The sequence below is a fragment of the Anthonomus grandis genome, chromosome 3 (genome assembly GCF_022605725.1).
Source record: "Anthonomus grandis grandis chromosome 3, icAntGran1.3, whole genome shotgun sequence".
Lineage (NCBI taxonomy): Eukaryota > Metazoa > Arthropoda > Insecta > Coleoptera > Curculionidae > Anthonomus > Anthonomus grandis.
In genome coordinates, this window is record NC_065548.1 from 7,848,785 (window position 1) to 7,867,258 (window position 18,474).

An 18,474-nucleotide genomic window follows, 5' to 3' on the forward strand; every position below is an offset into this window, starting at 1 on the left:
CACAAGAATCGAAGAAAAATCACTAGAGGTCTAAAATGAATGATTTTAGACCTCTACTGTTATATTTGTTTATAATGTTCTTATTCTTCGTTCTACTATCCAATAGCTCTTTAAAGTCTGTCAATTTCACATCACATCCTTAATAAACATACAATTTGAATAAAAGTCATGAATATATTATTAGTTCGGAGTCATTTTGAACGCACTCCATTTGCTCCAAACTCAATTATAGTTAAATAACCGATATCATAAAGGAAAATCACAGTCTAACAGTGACCGAGGCCGATTCGTACATACACCTACTTAGAACGCGTTATTTTATCAGTATGGTGTTGCCACTCGAAAAAATTCAAACCGTATATAAGAATTTTTTTTTCAACAGGTCCCGGTATTGGAACGAGTAAATCCGTCGGTCAACGCCGATGAACTTCAACTTAAAAAAAAATAAAAATAATTAAATAATTACGTTTTACGAAATAGTTTGTTTTTATCACATATCCGAGCGAGAGATTAGAGCTTTTGAATGGTAAATGTGTGCATAATTTGACAGTGTTAATGTAAAAGTGCACGCGAGCACATTGAAGCTATGCTTTGGTGAATGAAATTTTTGGGTATTATGACTTGTGGTGGTGATCGTAATTTAAATAGTGTCGGTGAGGATTTGGAGATGAAGCAAAAAGAGGTAAATTATTAAGTTAATTGAGGACTTGAGGGAGAAATGAATTAAAGGGATAAGAATGACAACTGATTTAAAAATTTGATAATAAAAATTGACAACTTGAATTTTAATAAACACTCATTTTACTTAGGGTTCTTATGGGAATTTTATATATTTAGTTTTACTAAGAGAGGAATTTTTTATTGTCTTTTTAAGCATAAATACACAACACATTCATTAATTAGCATCAATATACACGTTCTTTTAAAAAATTTACTTTATTTAGAGGCTTTCCTATGGGACGAAATTTTTTTAGTAGATTTTGTTTAATTTTTCATAATATATATACAAGACGACTCAAAATCTCTTATATTTTTCAGAAAATATAATTTATATTTTATGCAGAGGTGCCTCATCTTCATAATTTCTAACGTTTTGAGATTCTATTCATACGATGTACCACTAGACAAAAATAGTATATAGAATGCTCGACATACTAATTTAATATAATCAATGATAAATAAAATTATGTAATAAATAAAAATGACAGTCCTTGAACTGTCTAGAATAGTGCCAAATAAAAATTAAATACATAAGCTGAAACTAATTCCAAATGTGTCCAAAAAATCAAAAACTTTTTAGGTTCAATTAAATAACAAGAGACAAAAAAAGTTTTACTGCCTCGGAATAGGCAAAAATAATTTAATAATAAAAATTCTATTATCTAGAAGCCAAAAGTTGTTCTTATTCAAAAACATTGAAAAAAAAAGCAACTGCCTGGAAGAAACAAAAAATTTAACGTCTAAAAAAGTTAACAATTAAGTAACCAGAACTAACTTGCCTAAATAAAATTAAAAATGGCTTTAATTTACCGTAAAAAATTAAGATTTAGAAAAACTGTTGGGAAAATGACAGACATCTAAAAGAAACACATAATTGCTTCAATTGTTTAACAAAAAAACAAAAAAAATTATTCAACTGCCTGAAATAATGAACGTCAATAAATTAGTGACTAAAAACAAATTAATTTAACTGCCTGAAAAAATTATGAAAAAAAAATTACAACTCGATTATTGTTGAGAGGTGACCGTCAAGGTGATTATGCAGACTCGCTCAATTTCTGGAAGAAAATTTCCATACAAATTCCGGGGTTTGCAGCCTAATTTTGTGGATAAAAGTGCCAGGGAATAAATTTCCAGAGTGACAGAGGTAAAAAACCCATTTGGAGAAAAGCCTCGTAAAGAGTTTTTGCTAATTTTCTCTAAAACTATTAGGAGTATGGAAAATTTACTTTAGGATTAAAATCCAAATCAAAAATACAGCAAATCATACAGAATAACATTCGGTACACCCGGAAAAATAATCGTAGTTTTGGTTTTTATTTTCTTTTCTGAAAAACCATTGGTTTTAGAAAAAATTATTTAAACAAAGTGGTTTAGAATGTCAATGCACACCAGATAAAACAGAAAAATAATGTTTAAATCTAAGAGTTTTTCAGAAAAGTGGGTAGGCGTTTTTTCTCATTTTCTCAAAAACTATTCAAAATATGGAAAATTTTATTTTAGCATTGGAATCCTTGTCAAAAGTAGAACAATTTTTATAGAATAACATTTAGTTGTTAATCAAAACATGAAAGAGTTATGGAAGGTTTTTCAAAAATACAAAATTGGAAATATTGAAAAATTTTTCTGTGAAAAATTTGAAAAAAAATTCCTTAATCAAAGTATTTTTTTTTTAAATTAATAAATTGTTCAAAAAGCTTAAAAAAAGTCTCATAAAGCTTTTTTGAAAAATGTACCAGAAACGAGTTATACCGAAAGTTATACCAAAGAGAAAGAAGTTATACCAAAAAAATCCAAAAGGGTATATCGATGAGGAAATGTTCATAATTTAGGTTTTTATTTTTTCTCTAAAAAACTTTTTAATGTAAAACTACTAGAAGGAGAGAAGAATTGTTAAAACAAAAGTTATTTAGAATATCAATGCGCATTAGATGCAATAGAAAAATAATTTTTCAGTATAATAGTTTTCTAGAAAATTGGAAAAAAACCTTGGAAAATATCCAGAAAAAAGTTATACTCAATTTTCCTAAAAAAAGTCTATTACAAATTTTACAAACTTATTACAAATCGTAAGAGGAAAAATTCTCATAATTTTGATTTTTAGTTTTTTTTGAAAAACCATTAGTTTTAGAAAAAAATTGTTTAAGCAAAGAGTTTTTTCTCATTTTCTGAAAAACTGTTGGGAATATGGGAAATTTTCTTTTAGAATTATAATCTCAATTGAAAATAAAACAAATCATATAAAATAACATTTAGCTATTAATCAACAATAAAAGAAGTTATTGAGAATTTTTGAAAAATAAGATACTTTTTTGAGTAAAAAATTAGAAATAAAAAATTTAAAAAAAATGATTTTTTTTTGGAAATAAATAAAATGACCAAAAAGCGTTATAAGAGTCTTGTAAAACTTGTTTGAAAAATATGTAGAAAAAAAGTTATACCCAATTTTCCTAAAAAAGTCTGCCGCAAACAAGAGAGTACACACACACGGAAATATGCTCATAATTTTGGTTTTAATTTTTTTTTTTGAAAAACCATTGGTTTTAAAAAAAATGGTTAAAACAAAAACTCTTTAGAAAGTCAATGCGCATCAGATGCAATAGAAAAATAATTTTTAAGTTTGATAGTTCTCCAGCAAATTGGAAAAAACCTCTTAAGAGTTTTTTCTCATTTTCTTGAAAACTGTCGGGAATATGGAAAATTTTCTTGTAGCCTTAGAATCCCAAACAAAAATAGAAGAAATCATAAAAAATAACATTTAATCTTAAATCAAAAAATAAAAGAGTCATGGAAGATTTTTGAAAAATAAGTAAAATTTTTAAGTGAAAATTTGAAAAAATAATTTTTTTTTTATAAATTAATTTTTAATTTGGAAATTAATAAATTGCTGAAAAAGCTTTAAAAAAGTCTTATAAAGTTTTTTTTGAAAAATGTACCAGAAAAAAGTTATATCAAATTTTTCCTAAAAAAGTCAAAACATCGTAAAAATCGACCCATGAGAAAATGTTCATAACTATGGTTTTAATTTTTTTTCTAAAAAATTATTGGAAAGAGAAAAAAATTGTTAAAACAAAAGTTGTTTAGAATGTCAATGCTCATCAGATGCAATAAAAAAATAATTTTTAGGTCCAACCAATCCTCAGAAAATTGGGAAAAACCTTCTAACAGTTTTTCCTAATTTTCTCGAGAACTGCTGGGAATATGGAAAATTTTCTTTTAGCCTTAGAACCCCAATCAAAAGTAGAACAAGTCATAAAAAATAATATTTAGCCGTAAATCAAAATTTAAAAGAGTTATGGAAAATTTTTGAAAAATAAAATAAATTTGAGCGAAAAATATTTTTTTTTTTAAATAAATTAATTTTTGTTTTGGAAATTAATAAATTGCTTAAAAAACATTAAAAAAGTTTAAAAAAACTTTTTTGAAAAATGCACCAGAAAAAAGTATTTCCAATTTTTCCAAAAAAAGTCTTCCGCAAAACATCGTAAAAATCGACCCATGAGAAAATGTTCATAATTACGGTTTTAATTTTTTTTCTAGAAAACTATTGGATAGAGAAAAAAATTCTTTAAACAAAAGTTGTTTAAAATGTCAATGCTCATCAGATGCAATAGAAAAATAGTATTTAAGTATAACAGTTCTCTAGAAAATCGCGAAAAACCTCTTAGGAGTTCTTCCTCATTTTCTCAAAAAATATTGAGAATATAGAAAATTTTATTTTAGCATTGGAATCCTTGTCAAAGGCAGAACAATTTATATAGAATAACATTTAGTTGTAAATCAAAAAATAAAAAAGTTATGGAAGATTTTTCAAAAATAAGATACATTTTAAAGTGAAAAATAAAAAAAAAATTTAGGGTGCTTTTTTTTCTGGAAATTAATAAATTGCCTAAAAACTTGCTTTAAAAAAGTATTATAAAACTCCTGAAAAAAAGTTATACTCAATTTTCCCAAAAAATTCTGCAAAAAATCGCTACGATGCTCTACTAATGAGTAGTAAAATTTAAATCGCATTTATCTCTTTAAGAAACTATTCAATAAGAATCATTGTTATCAAATTTGGTAGATAGTTAATGAATCTTCAACTTTGATAATAATAGTCATTAGATCAGCTTACAAGTAGATTATAAGGAATTTTTATTTTCAATTTTTTATCACCTCTTGCTTAAAGAATACCTCTTTCGAAGATTCCAAACTATTTTCTAAAGAAATGGGTTATAAAATTTTGATGATATTATTCAAATATTACTCTTAATTAAATAAAGATTACTTGATGCTTCTAACCTTATAAGAACTAAAGTTATCAACCAGAGATTGCGAACTTGACGCAGCAAGGCTCTATAATGACTAATGACTCTATAATGACTCTATACTGACGTGAAGCAAAACTTAAATCGCTTTATCTAATAAGACCTTTGTTTCATAAAAATCATTTTAGTAAAATTCGGTAAACAATAAGCATCTTTAACTTTGAATACACTAGTCATTATTGTAGATTAACTTCCAACGAGAATATAAATAAAGAATTCACTGTTTAAAGCCAATTTGTCAAACGTGGCTCTCACTTTTCTTCCCTAATTCGCAGCTATAATTATAATAATTTTCGCATTTTTTTTTTTTCACACCATAAATTAGTATGGGTTCCCATCACATTAAATTACCTTTTGTTTAACTCGAGCTTCTCCAAGGTTATTGTAAAATATCGTAATTTATTGGTAAATGTGCTCGATATCAAACATCAATAAGTGAACTTTTTAAAATATTTTTTTGCTAATTTTAAACAATTTTACTATGCACTTTAATGAGGTAAGGCACTTTTAAACACACCAATAATTTATTCACCCTGTATTTGAAATTTAACCAATTAAACAATTTCAAAAGAGCCATTAACCGTGTCGACAGTTTCCAATAAAAGCATAACAATAAAACAGAAGCAATACGGCCCTGAGGATGACACTGAGCCAGTGTCGAAACAATGCATACATTTTATCTAATGTTATTTTATTGAGAAATCTACGTTACTTAATTAGTTTTTTAATCTCTTTTATAGGCTGAAGAAAATTACAAAAATGGAATCCTTAATAGGTATTATTACGAGGAGAATGACGACCTCAATACGTACTTTTCCACCGATAAAATCGAAATTCCTGAAACAGACAAGGTAAGAAAAGTAACCTTGAAAAAAATTATAATTTTTTTTATGATAATTTTTTTAGGCCGGATTTAGTTTTCGTAAACTATGGGCTTTTACTGGTCCAGGTTTCCTAATGTCCATAGCGTATCTGGATCCAGGAAATATCGAGAGTGACCTACAGTCCGGTGCTATAGGCAGATATCGTTTATTATGGGTTCTATTCGCTTCCACCATTTTGGGGTTCGTTATGCAAAGTTTAGCTACGAAGTTAGGTAAGACCGCTAATTAAAAAAAAATACATTATATCAGTTATCCGCAGATAAGTCCGCAATATAATTGTTATTATTCAAAAAAATATATAATTAAGCTTTTTAAATGTTTTTACAGACGAGATAACGTACAAAAACTAATGAAAAATAATCTTTTTGAGGCAGAATTTTATTAACATATTAAATATGTACATAGCGGCGAATTTTTTTGACGTTATGTTTACCAATAAAAGTTAATGCAGTAAAGTTTCCACGAAGGCCTGACATTAGTTGTTACATATGACGTTTTGTTAGACCATGAAATGGGTGAATTTTCACGTTGCTAGAACGTAAATTTACATTTAGAATAAGGAGAGAAAATCTTGGGTAAATTAGCAAAGGGAGTAAATGACCATTTAACAGACCAAAATAAAATATGACCACGAAATCACGCCACTGATTAACGTGACCTCTTAATAGAATAACCAAATTGTATTAAGAGGTCACTCTTTGACTTCCTTACTACGTCACTTAGTCTAAAGAGCAAAGTACTAAAAAATGTGTCAAATTTGAAATATTAGAACACAACGAATTTTTCAGTCATATAACGTCCTTCAAAAAAGTGACAAGTCCTTAAACAAAAATGACGATAAAATTACGTTATTTTGGATACGTTTTAACGTCATTGCATCGTAATTTTATCATGTAATGCAACCTTAAAATTACGTTTAAAATGTGAACAAAAATGAGTAGGGAAGGAAGAAAATGATAGGCATCGATACGAAAGTAACGATGAATATATGTAAAACAAAGAAATTTGACGTAATTATTTAGTGATGTGATATGTGGTCAACTAAAAAACGAAATTACGTCACTGGTGGGCACTTTCTCAAAAAGTCATTGTTTTACGTCATTACTACGTCCTTTGGACGAAATCTCCAATATCTTAAAATCTTTCCTTCTTTTCTGGGACAAGATTTCCAGAATTTCCAGGATTAGAAAGAAAAATAGCATCTGGAATAAGATTGCCTTTTCCTAACATTTCGTCATCTTTTACTTAATTTCTAAGACAAAATTTCTAAAATTTCAGCTTAATTACCTAGACAAACATACCATAATTGCCAAGAATAAAATTTTAAAACCTTTGCCTCAATTTCTGGCACTAGATCCCTAGAATTCCAAGTAATAGAGACAAAAATTCGATCTGAAATTCCCAACATTTCACCATTTTTATTCAATTTCTGGGACAAAATTTACAACTTTGTAGAGCTTGTAGCCCAATTACTTGGACAAAAATATTATACATCCCAGGAACAACATTTCTATGTTTTAGGATCTTTACCTCAAATTATGGGACAAGATTTACTGAATTCTAAGTAATAGAGACAAAAAATTTATCTGGGAGAAAGTTGAACATTAATATGCTTACATAATTTTTTACTCAATTTCTGGGACAAAATTTCCAGAATTTCTAGCTCCATTTCCCTAGGCAAACATAACATAAATACCAGGAACAACATTTCCAAGTTTTAGGATATTTGTCTCAATTTCTGGGACAAGATTCCCCAGTAATAGAGACAAGAAATCCATTTGGCACAAATTTGCCAAAAAGTCAGCATATACTCAATTTCCAAAATTCCAGGGTTTCCAGCTCAATTCCTTAGACAAAAATATCATAAGCGCCAGGTACGAAATTCCCAATATTTTCGGGTCTTTGACTCAATTCCTAGGACAAGATTCCAAAAATTCTTAGTAATAGAGACAAAAATATTATCTGACATGAAGTTCCTAACATTTTAGCATTTTTAGCTAATTTCTGGGATAAAAGTTCAGAAAAATTACAGAATTTCGAACCTAATTTCTTAGACAGCAATAACATAAATGCCAGGGATAAAAGTTTCTATTTCTGAGACTTTTACCTCAATTTCTGGGACTAGATCCCCATGATTCCAAGTAATAGAGACAAAAATTCCCAATGGAATAAAATTTAATTTCTGGGACAAAATATACAATATTCTAGAATTTGTAGCGCAATTTCTTAGACAAAAATTTCATAAATGCCAGAGATAAAATCTCTTTAGTTTTAGGATCTTTGCCTTAATTCCTGGGACAAGATTCCTTGAATTTCCAGTAATAGAGACAAAACTTACTTTTGGATTAAGATTCCCAACATTTTAAAATTATTTACTCAATTTCTGGGACATTTCTAAAATTCCAGAATATCCAACCCAATTCCCTAGACAGAAATATCATAAATTCCAGGGACAAAATTCCCAATATTTTAGGGTCTTTGATTCAATTTCTGAAAGAAGATTTTCAGAATTTCAAGTAATAGAGATAAAAATTCCATTTGGGATAAAGTTGCCAATATTTCAGCATTTTTTACCAGATTTCTGGCACAAAATTTTATGAATTTAGAGTAGTTTCGAACATCTTCTTGTTGTCCTGTCATACCAACTAAAATTATATAAAAATAACTAAATAAATATTGTAAAAAAGTGTACCAAAATACGTTATATCTGACAATAAATGACCAGGCTTGACTATGAAAACTAGTAAAAAAAACTCATTGCCATTTTATCATAATTTGACGTCCTTATATCATCATAAAACAATTTCGTTGGCAATGTAATTAACTTAGTAGTCCTTGACGTAAGTCTAAAATACCGTCAAAAACACGTCGCTGCGAAAAAAATCTATAATAAAAGAATAAAATGTTCAATTGACCTCTTAGTGACCATAAAATTAAGTAAAAAATATGGTCCCTGAGGTCACCCTAGTCTTAATTTAACGTCATTGTTTGGTCATGAACTAACCTTTTTTTGTGTACAAAACAATAACATAAATCGGTAAATTCTTTGGTGTGACATGAAAATGACGTAGGGAAAAATCGGGGACGTAATTTTGACGTCACTCGAGTTTCTTTAGGTCCATTACTCAGGTCTTGTCACTATGTAATATGATATAATTGACTATGAAATTTAGTAGAAAAATCACGTTGCTATGCTCTCAATAATTGTCGTCATAACATTGATTCTTTTTGGCATAAAAAACAATTTCATTGTTAACCTAATTAAGTTAGTAAGATCATAGAATAACCAGACAAATTCTCATCACAACAATCCAACACAACACAACACTCGACAATTCTCTCGTTAGCCTATGGTAAGATGCTTGACGTAAGGTTGAAATACCATCAAAATTACGTGGTTTAATGACAGGTTAGAACAATAAATCCAACATAAGATTATGTAACAGGTCACTATACTTAGTCATAATTTAACGTCATTGTTTGGTCATGCATTTTCGACTTTTTGGGAACAAAATCATTTCATAAATGGTAAAATTATCAACGTTTTGTCACTAAAAGGACACTTGTTTCCTAAAAAAAAACTCAGTAACGTAATTTTGAGGTCATACAGTAGAATCTTTGACTCACGGATAGAGTGACGTTAAAATAACATCGCTTAAGGTCCGTTACGCATGTTACGTTACTGAAAGAATAACAAAAACCAGAAAAAGGACTAAAAAGTGATAAAAACGTGTTTCTTTTTTAGGGTGTGTAACTGGACTTCACTTAGCGGAAATGTGCCACAGACAATACAAAAAATTCCCAAAAATCATTTTATGGATAATGATCGAGATCGCCGTTATAGGATCCGATATGCAAGAAGTCATCGGCACCGCCATAGCCATTTATATGTTATCAAACAAAGTGTAAGTTTTAATTTTGTCAAAAAATTAGGGTAAATTTATAACCATTAATTATCCCCAATGACATCTTTCTTCCTTCCTCCCTCTCCCTCCAAAAATTATCACACCACGTCTTCGGGATTAATTTTAAATTAGACATATGGTGATTTATATTTATTCCAACATCCCAAATTCAATTATGTACATTAATGCGAATAGAACTATTGCAATAAACCACGAATGGAATTTAATTATTATAAAATTCGTTCGTTTCGTGACATATATTATAGTGCAAAAGGTAATAAGTCGGTTAGAGGGTTGAATATTGGGGTGAAAAATTAGAAATTTAAGTTTTCCCCTTATTTCTATACCATGGTGTCATTTTTCAAATAATAACTGGAAGTAGCACTACAATTCACCCTAATAACTGTTTGCAATTAAACATAGCGCGATAAGAATTTTGTAAATGTAATTGAATGTAACTTATTGTTCTTATATGGAAAATCAAGGGAGTAAAGTCTGATCTTTTAGTGATAATATCAAGACATTTACGTGTAAATCAGTGCATCACCAGACACGCTTTATCTAAAATATGCATTTGTCGATAGTGCATTGTCCGTTATCATAACGTTTTTTAAAATGCTGATTTATAGACAAACTATTCATCAATTCAAGGTTTTTTTATGGGAAAAGCAAGTGGGTATTTGATAAAATGGATTTATTTAAAATAAATGGATCTTTAACCATTCAAAATATGAGAAGCTTATGAGAGCGGGGTCTTTGAAGCAGTGAAACTAGGGAGCTTAACGCAAGGGAAATGAAATGAATCTGTCAAAGATTTACTACTCATCATATACGGTAGTTTTTGTCAAGCTATAACTGGCTCTCAAATAAAGTAATGCTCATAAGAGCAACAGTTGCCCAAATGATACTAAACATCATTCAGGATACCTTGACTTTTGATAAGGGTGTAGAACAAATCTACAATGAAATTCAACAAGCTCTGGATGTCACAAAGACCAGGTATATTACGATAATAATATGACACTTATGGATGCAATAGATTACAAACACCTACTTTCTTCCCAACAATCAGTTGACCCAGAATATTAGCATATAACTAAAAACTAAGAAACTGAAATCAGAGCTGAACCAAATGAGGATCCATACACATGGAATAGGATATATCAAACGATAACGACTTTAAAAAAAGAGTAATTAGAAACAGGGAATACCATTCACAAACAAAAGCCATGAATGACTGACAAAATTGTAGAAGATAGAAGATCCATTAATAAGACATAATGATCTTAACCTTCTTAAAAAATAAGGAGTTTAATCAAAGTAATATTTTGCTAAACAGAGATGGCAGACCTTGAAGGGAAACTAGCAAGATAAAATGAGTATACCCTTAGATATCTTGAACTATTTCATCCCTTAAACTATGGTCATAGTAGTAAGGCTCAAAGGAGTCTTTTAACTTCATCAATAAATCATCCCAACTGACAAAACACTAGTAAATAGCTCTGATAGAGACCGAAGTGACTGTTTCGTAAGTACATCATGAGAGAATCGTAATTCCTCAAGTCGTCTTAGAAAATCGTTAATACCTCTCTGTCCATTAAACTTCAGATTCCATCGATACCCATCATGCATATGGTGTGAGGGATGCGTAAGTTATAGATGGGGAGTCCAAATCGAACTTTCAATTGACAATTCAATAGTTGAGAATCATTTGCTGCAAGAATCAACTTGACTTACATGGGGATTCGAGGACACTGAGGGTTGTACTAAAAAACTCTCGATTCGTTGCGCTACATAAAATGACCCTAAGCAGATCTTGACTTAGATGCTTTGAGCAAATTTTAGTAAATCCTGAAGTGGAAGCCTAGTCAAAGACGGGTTGGAACAAGTTCCATGGGACATTACATCGTTATGCGATTCAAAGTGAGACAAATTCCTATTAGTAGCTGAATGCTCAGAAGAGGTAGAAATACTAGACTTGACCAACCTTGCATCAACCTTGGAATCCACCTGAAGTTCTTAGGTTAAATTGTCACTAAAACAATTAAATGATTTAAAACGACTAGGTTGTTTCCTGTACTTTAATGGAAGGATTCGTGAGATAAAGTGGTTGGTTTGTTAGAGTAAGAGAAGGAAGGCATGATACTCTAAGAAGTAAAATTAAGATCTCTTTCAAAATCGACTCTACTACCCACTGACAGACCATGAACTCGACTGATGCGTTGATACAAGTGGTGCAAGAGGGTATTAATTCATTTGAATTTACTATCATAATGGACTATGTTCTTATATATGTATAGTGAAGAGATCATTTTCAGTAAATAGCTCAGATTGACTTTGACTACATTACCAAAAGAGGTTAACGTAAAAGAATTTACAACCATCGAATTATCAGTACAGCATAGAACTTCAATAGGAATGAATAAGAGAAGGCTTGTTTGCCTTTACTGTTGACTGAAACATGCATTAACATCAATCACCTCCTTCTTTTGACTGTGTAACAAGACATTTGGTCTTAAATAAGATGGAAAATAATGTCTAATACCTGTACGATATAAAAATAATGTTAAATTCCGGGAATATACTAAAAAATGTATCCTGTATAACCTGGAAAAGGCCAAAAAATACTTTCAATCACCGGATCGTTATGAAAATTACCTGGAAGAAAAAGGTGAAAAAGGTGAAATACAATTTCCAATTCGTGGCATACATTAAGTGCCCAGAAGAAGTAAAATTGCAACGTGGTGTAATTGAAGGAAATGGAAGAAATCACTTAGATACCACTGGAGGAAACAACAAGGTTAATGGAGTACTCTTTAACAATATCTAGTGTGCAGACGACGCCATACTTATTTCCGAAAAAATAGAAGATTTATAGAGGTTGGTTGGTCAAGTAGTGACGAGTAGCGAGGAGAGCTGACTTACCATTAATATCAAAAAGACCAAACTTAGAAAGTCAGCCATTACAAAGTCAGTTCAACAACAGACAGCTAGTAGAAAAAGTCACTAAATACTAATGTTTAGGACCAACGGTCAATGAAGGTAACGAGTACCCTGAGAAAATTGAATCAAGAATCGGATAAACCAGAACCATATTTAACAGAATGAGAATCTTAACTTATAACTAAGAGTATGAGATGATATGTTTTCTCGGTGTTGCTATATAGAATGATATTCTGGATGTTAAAGAAGAATATAAGTGATCGATTTGAAGCATTTGAGATGTGGTCATATAAAAGGATCTTAAAAATAAGTTGGGTGGACATGGAAACAAATGAGAAAATCTTGAGAACAATAAGAAACGGAGAGGAAACATTGAACACAATTCGGATAATTTAGCTGCAACATTTGGGCCACGTGATAAAGGAAGAGAAGAAGTATTTATTGCTGCAGAATATTATGCAAGGAAAGTTACAGAGAAATACAAGCGTAGGAAGAAAACCCATTTCCTTGTTAACCAACCTGAGAAAATGGTACGGCTGATGTAGTTCCGATAAGTTGTTCAGAGCTACAGAATCAAAAGTTCTAAGAGAAAATGATACTTGAAGAAGGTATTTGAAGATAGAAAACTAATTTATTCATTACGTACTCTATACTGACACTTTTTTACCAATTTCCCATCTTTTCCCTACATAGGCTTTTTTTGCATAAAAAATAATGACACTATCTAAATAAATCCAACATTTGAACAACTCATTCCTATACAACCAATAATTGTATAATAATTCTACCTCTCCCCAAGTCCATTCAAGAAACCCAAAATAATATTGCCACCTTTTCTAGGATACCTTTATATGGCGGCTGTCTCATAACCATAGTAGACACCTTCACATTCCTATTTCTGGACAAATACGGCCTAAGAAAACTGGAAATGTTCTTTGCCTTATTAATCGCCGTCATGGGAATCAGTTTCGGTTACGAGTACGTCATCTCCGATCCCAATCCAGCCGATGTTACCAAAGGACTTTTCATTCCATGGTAAGCACCTTGATCACTATCCAGATCATACAATAACTCTAAAAAAACGGTCTGTAGGTGTCAAAATTGTGATACAGCGGTTCTTTTACAAGCTGTAGGAGTGGTGGGGGCAGTGATAATGCCCCATAACCTCTATCTGCACTCCGCTCTGGTCAAATCCAGAAATATCGACAGGAAGAACCCGGATAAAATCAAAGAGGCCACGCTGTACTATTCGATAGAGAGTGCCATAGCCTTATTGTGCAGTTTGGTTATAAATATATTCGTCGTTTCAGTGTTTGCTTATGGAATGTTCGAGAGGACCAATCAGGACTTGGTGAGTTCTCTGGATGGACCACGATTGCCATAATTTCAATAATTTTTCTGGATTTTTAGCTTAACACTTGCGAGAAGCAGGGCCATGAAATGTACGATATTGCCAAGGACGTTTTTAAAGTAAGCATGTTTCTTGTTGTGTTTTTGGTGTTTTAAATTTGTTTTCTTTTGTAGAACAATACTGAAGTGGTGGACGCGGATATTTACAAGGGTGGTGTATTTTTGGGGTGCACATACGGTTTTATCGCGATGATTATTTGGGCGGTGGGAATTTTGGCTGCTGGACAAAGCTCGACCATGACTGGAACTTATGCTGGACAATTCGCTATGGAAGGTAAATTCGGTCTGGAAATAGGATAAATTTAGAAAATAGTGGAAAAAATATTTGTAAATAATACAGAAAAAAAATATATATATATATATACAAAATATTCTAATATTTTATCGGATTTTATAATATTTTTAATGTCGATCTTTTTTACTTATTGTACTAATTCTAAGTACAAATTGTATACAATTTACTTAACAATTTTTATGGAGTACCTTGAAAATAGGCCTAAAGGTTGACATTATATTATGGAATATTAAATCTAGAATTTATTATTCTAATTTATTACAAATTAATAAGGTTTATTTTAAATATAACATTTTATCTGGAACACAAAAAGAAATCATACCAAAAGTCTGGAATATATAATAAATTACATTAAGTCCAAGGATAGAAAAACTGATCTAACAAAGCGGATAAACGCCTTCAAATGCTAGGAAGAAACCTGGAATGGCTGAAATAAATTTAAAATTGATTAAATATGCCTAGAATAAATTGGAAAATAATTTCCAAAATGTGGATTATATGGAAAAAGACCTGAAAGAGGTACGACATTAAAAGCAACTCAAAAGAACTGGCCTTAAGTGCCTAAAATGATTTGAAATACCTGCAATAAAGTTGCAAAGTTACAACATCAATTTGAGATACCCGGAATAAATTTTAAAATGATTTAATATGCCTGAAATAAATTAGAAAATTATTTTAGAAACCTGGAATATATAAATAAAAGCTTAAAAGAGGTGAGACTACAAGAACTGTATAAACAACCCAGAAGAAAGGGCATCAAATACCTAAAATGAGCTGAACTGCTTGGAATAAAATTAAAAATAAATTGGAGATGTCTGAAATAAATTTCAAAATGATTTAAGATTTCTGCAATAAATTTGAAAATAATTTCAAAAATCTGGAATATATAGAAATATACTTGAAAGAAATATTATATTAAAAAGAGCCCATATATCCTAAAAGAAATGGCCTTAAGTGCCCAAAATGACTTGTAATGCTTAAAAAAAATTAAAAATAAATTAAAGATGCCTGCAATAAATTTCAAAATTCTTCAAGATGCCTAAAATAAATTTAAAAATAATTTCAAAGATCTGGAATTTAAGAAGACGACTTGAAAGAGGTACGACATTCAGAACTGTCTAAACAACCTAAAAGAAATGACCTTAGTTACCTAAAATAACTTAAAATGTCTGGAATAAAATTGAAAATAAATTGAAGATACCTGGAATAAATTTTAAAATGATTCAAGATGCCTGGAATAAAATCAACATTATTTCAAAATCTGGAATATATAGAAAAAGACCTGAAACAGATACAACGTTAAAAACTGCCTAAACAACCCAAAATAAATGGCCTCAAATGCTTAAATGACTTAATATGCCTGGAATAGTTCAAAATGATTTGAGATGATTGAAACAAATTCGAAAATAATTTAAAAAATCTGGAATATATAGAAAGAATTCTGAAGAAGTTACATTAAGAATTGCCTAAATAGCTCAAAAGAAATGGCCTTAAGTGCCTAAAATGGAGATCCTGGAATAAATTTCAAAATTACTTAATATGTCTAAATTATATTTTGAAATTATTCCAGATGCCTGGAATAAATTTTTTTAATATTTCAAAAAACTTTCTAAACAGCCTTACAGAAATGGCTCTAAATGATTAGAATAACTTGATATGTCTGGAATAAATTTAATACATAGTTCCATATAATGAATCCCCTTAGATAACCAAAAAAAATGTAAAAAGTTATTGAATTGTTATAAAAATGACCAAAATATATAATGTTAAAAACACTAATAAAATAAATAATACATTCAACTTTTTTGCATCTTTTTTTATGGATTTATACATATATTTTTATTGTATTTTTTTAACTATCTTACACATTAAATTACCAATACATCTTGTTTTTTTATTTTCATTTAAATTTTGGCAATAAATTTTAAAATTAGAACTGCTTAAAAATTAATTGAAAACGACTCAAGGTATCTGAATAAATCAATTTGAAAATAAATTAAAACATACAATATTTGTTTAAGAAAATATATAAAGATCACAAAAACTGTTTAAACAATCCAAAAGCAATGTTAAGAAAGTTAGGATATATTGGAAAAAATATAGTGAACTGATATATTATTAAAATATTTTTTTACATTAACTATTATTATTAAATTATTAAATATTACTATTATAAAATTTAAATATGCTTATTTAAAGCCTTGAAATAAATAATTAAAAAATACCAGGATACAACATATGTCCCATTAACTCAGGAAAAACCTTAAAATAACTTGCCTGGAAAATGACTCCAAAAAGTTACACATTATAAATTATTAGACACTAAAAATATACTTAACATAACTTCAATTGCTTGGCAACATTATTATTTTATTTAAAAAAACTGAAGCATATAAGAAGTTGCTAAAAATATCTGTAAGATGAGGAAAAAAATTGTAAAAATCTAGAATTATAGAAGGGAAACAAAAATGAAAACTGACTCAAATGTATGGAACATAAAATAATTTACTATAAATATCTGGAGTCCAAGGAAATAGCTTCAAATGCCTTGAATTAAATTATTTGTTGTCCCAACATTTATGAAATAAAAAAAGATGTTTTCAAAAGCCTTGTATAAAAGCCACTATGGAGTAAAATGGTTCATCTAAGGTAAAAAATATATTCCATTAAAACAAAGCAATTTTTCTTTGCCAAATTATATTTTTATTCTGGATGTTATGTTATCGGGTCAGTTTCGTTTATTTTTGGTCCTCCGAGAAACAAAAAATAATTTTCACACTCTCATTAATTAACCAAAACAGAAACAATTTCCAGATAACGCAAAACTTTTATTTTTGGTTCTTTGAGCCGGATTTCTCTTTGGTTAGGTAATTATTTAATTCCAAAACTGGTAATATTGTAACAACATTCCATCCTACACTTTATTTATAAATATTATTAAATTTTCTTCTGGTCCTTCGAGTCGGATTTTTCTCCTACTTAATGCAATTTTCCAGGTTTTCTTAATCTACAGTGGCCCAAATGGAAACGAGTCCTTTTCACCAGAAGCATTGCGATGGTACCAACTTTCCTCACAGCATTCTACAGTTCATTAGACGAGCTGACAAGCCTTAATGATTTCTTGAATGCTGTTATGAGTCTGCAGCTACCATTCGCCTTAATACCCACGATAGCATTCACTAGCAATCCTTATATAATGGGGAACTTTGTTAATGGATTGTAAGTGTGATTTTTATATATTATGTATATATTTTTTTTTCATACTTAATTTTTAGGGCTTATAAAGTGGTGTCAGTGCTACTGGCAGCGGTGATAATAGCGATTAATATATTCTTCGTATCAAACACGATAGCGGAAAGCGACTTTGATACTTATGTACTTGTGGTGATATACATATTGGCTGTAGCATACTTCGTTTTAGTTGTATATACGCTGATCCATATGGTGATCAGTTTTTCTGGGGAAAAACACTTCGAAAAACCGTGGGTTAAGAAGTATTTTTCCGTATCGTTGGAAAAAGTGCAATTTAACGGCGGCGGTACTGCGTAAAAAGTGAATGTTTCTAGTCCATATTAAAATTTTATGATTATAAGCATTTTTGTAATTTTTATGTAAATAAATAATTTATTATATAAACAGTTTGCCATTGATTTACTCTCAAAGGCGTATCGCTTACGTTACCATTACGTTGAATGTGTTGAAGTGTAAAATGGGGCGGCACAGCTAGCAAATAAACCAAAGGACAAATAAGGGCTAATACAGAAATTATGCCCTCTCCGTGCCAATACGGTCTGCATTTCAAACAATTGTACGTGGAATTGGAGGATGGTAATCTGGAAATTGGGTTTCGGCCAAAGTTTCCAGAGTTACGGGCGTCTGTGGCTCTTTTGGAAGTTACTTCCATACAGGGTGCCGAGGAAATACGTGATGAAATTAAGGTATTAAAATGACTAAAAAAACAGATGAATTAAGATTTTGGAAATTCGTATACCAACATTGGAAGTCAA

The 18,474-nt window shown here is 29.9% G+C and overlaps 1 protein-coding gene across 1 annotated transcript; it reads left to right on the forward strand.

The window, feature by feature from the left end:
• The first annotated feature begins 380 nt into the window (after positions 1-380).
• Positions 381-18,103, forward strand: LOC126734238 (protein Malvolio-like). The gene is made up of 10 exons (XM_050437773.1): positions 381-682; positions 5,771-5,881; positions 5,937-6,126; positions 9,660-9,819; positions 13,603-13,797; positions 13,855-14,113; positions 14,173-14,232; positions 14,287-14,446; positions 17,464-17,686; positions 17,743-18,103. The coding sequence occupies exons 1-10, from the start codon at positions 599-601 to the stop codon at positions 18,014-18,016; spliced, it is 1,716 nt and encodes a 571-aa protein (XP_050293730.1). The 5' UTR covers positions 381-598; the 3' UTR covers positions 18,017-18,103.
• The last annotated feature ends 371 nt before the right edge of the window (positions 18,104-18,474 follow it).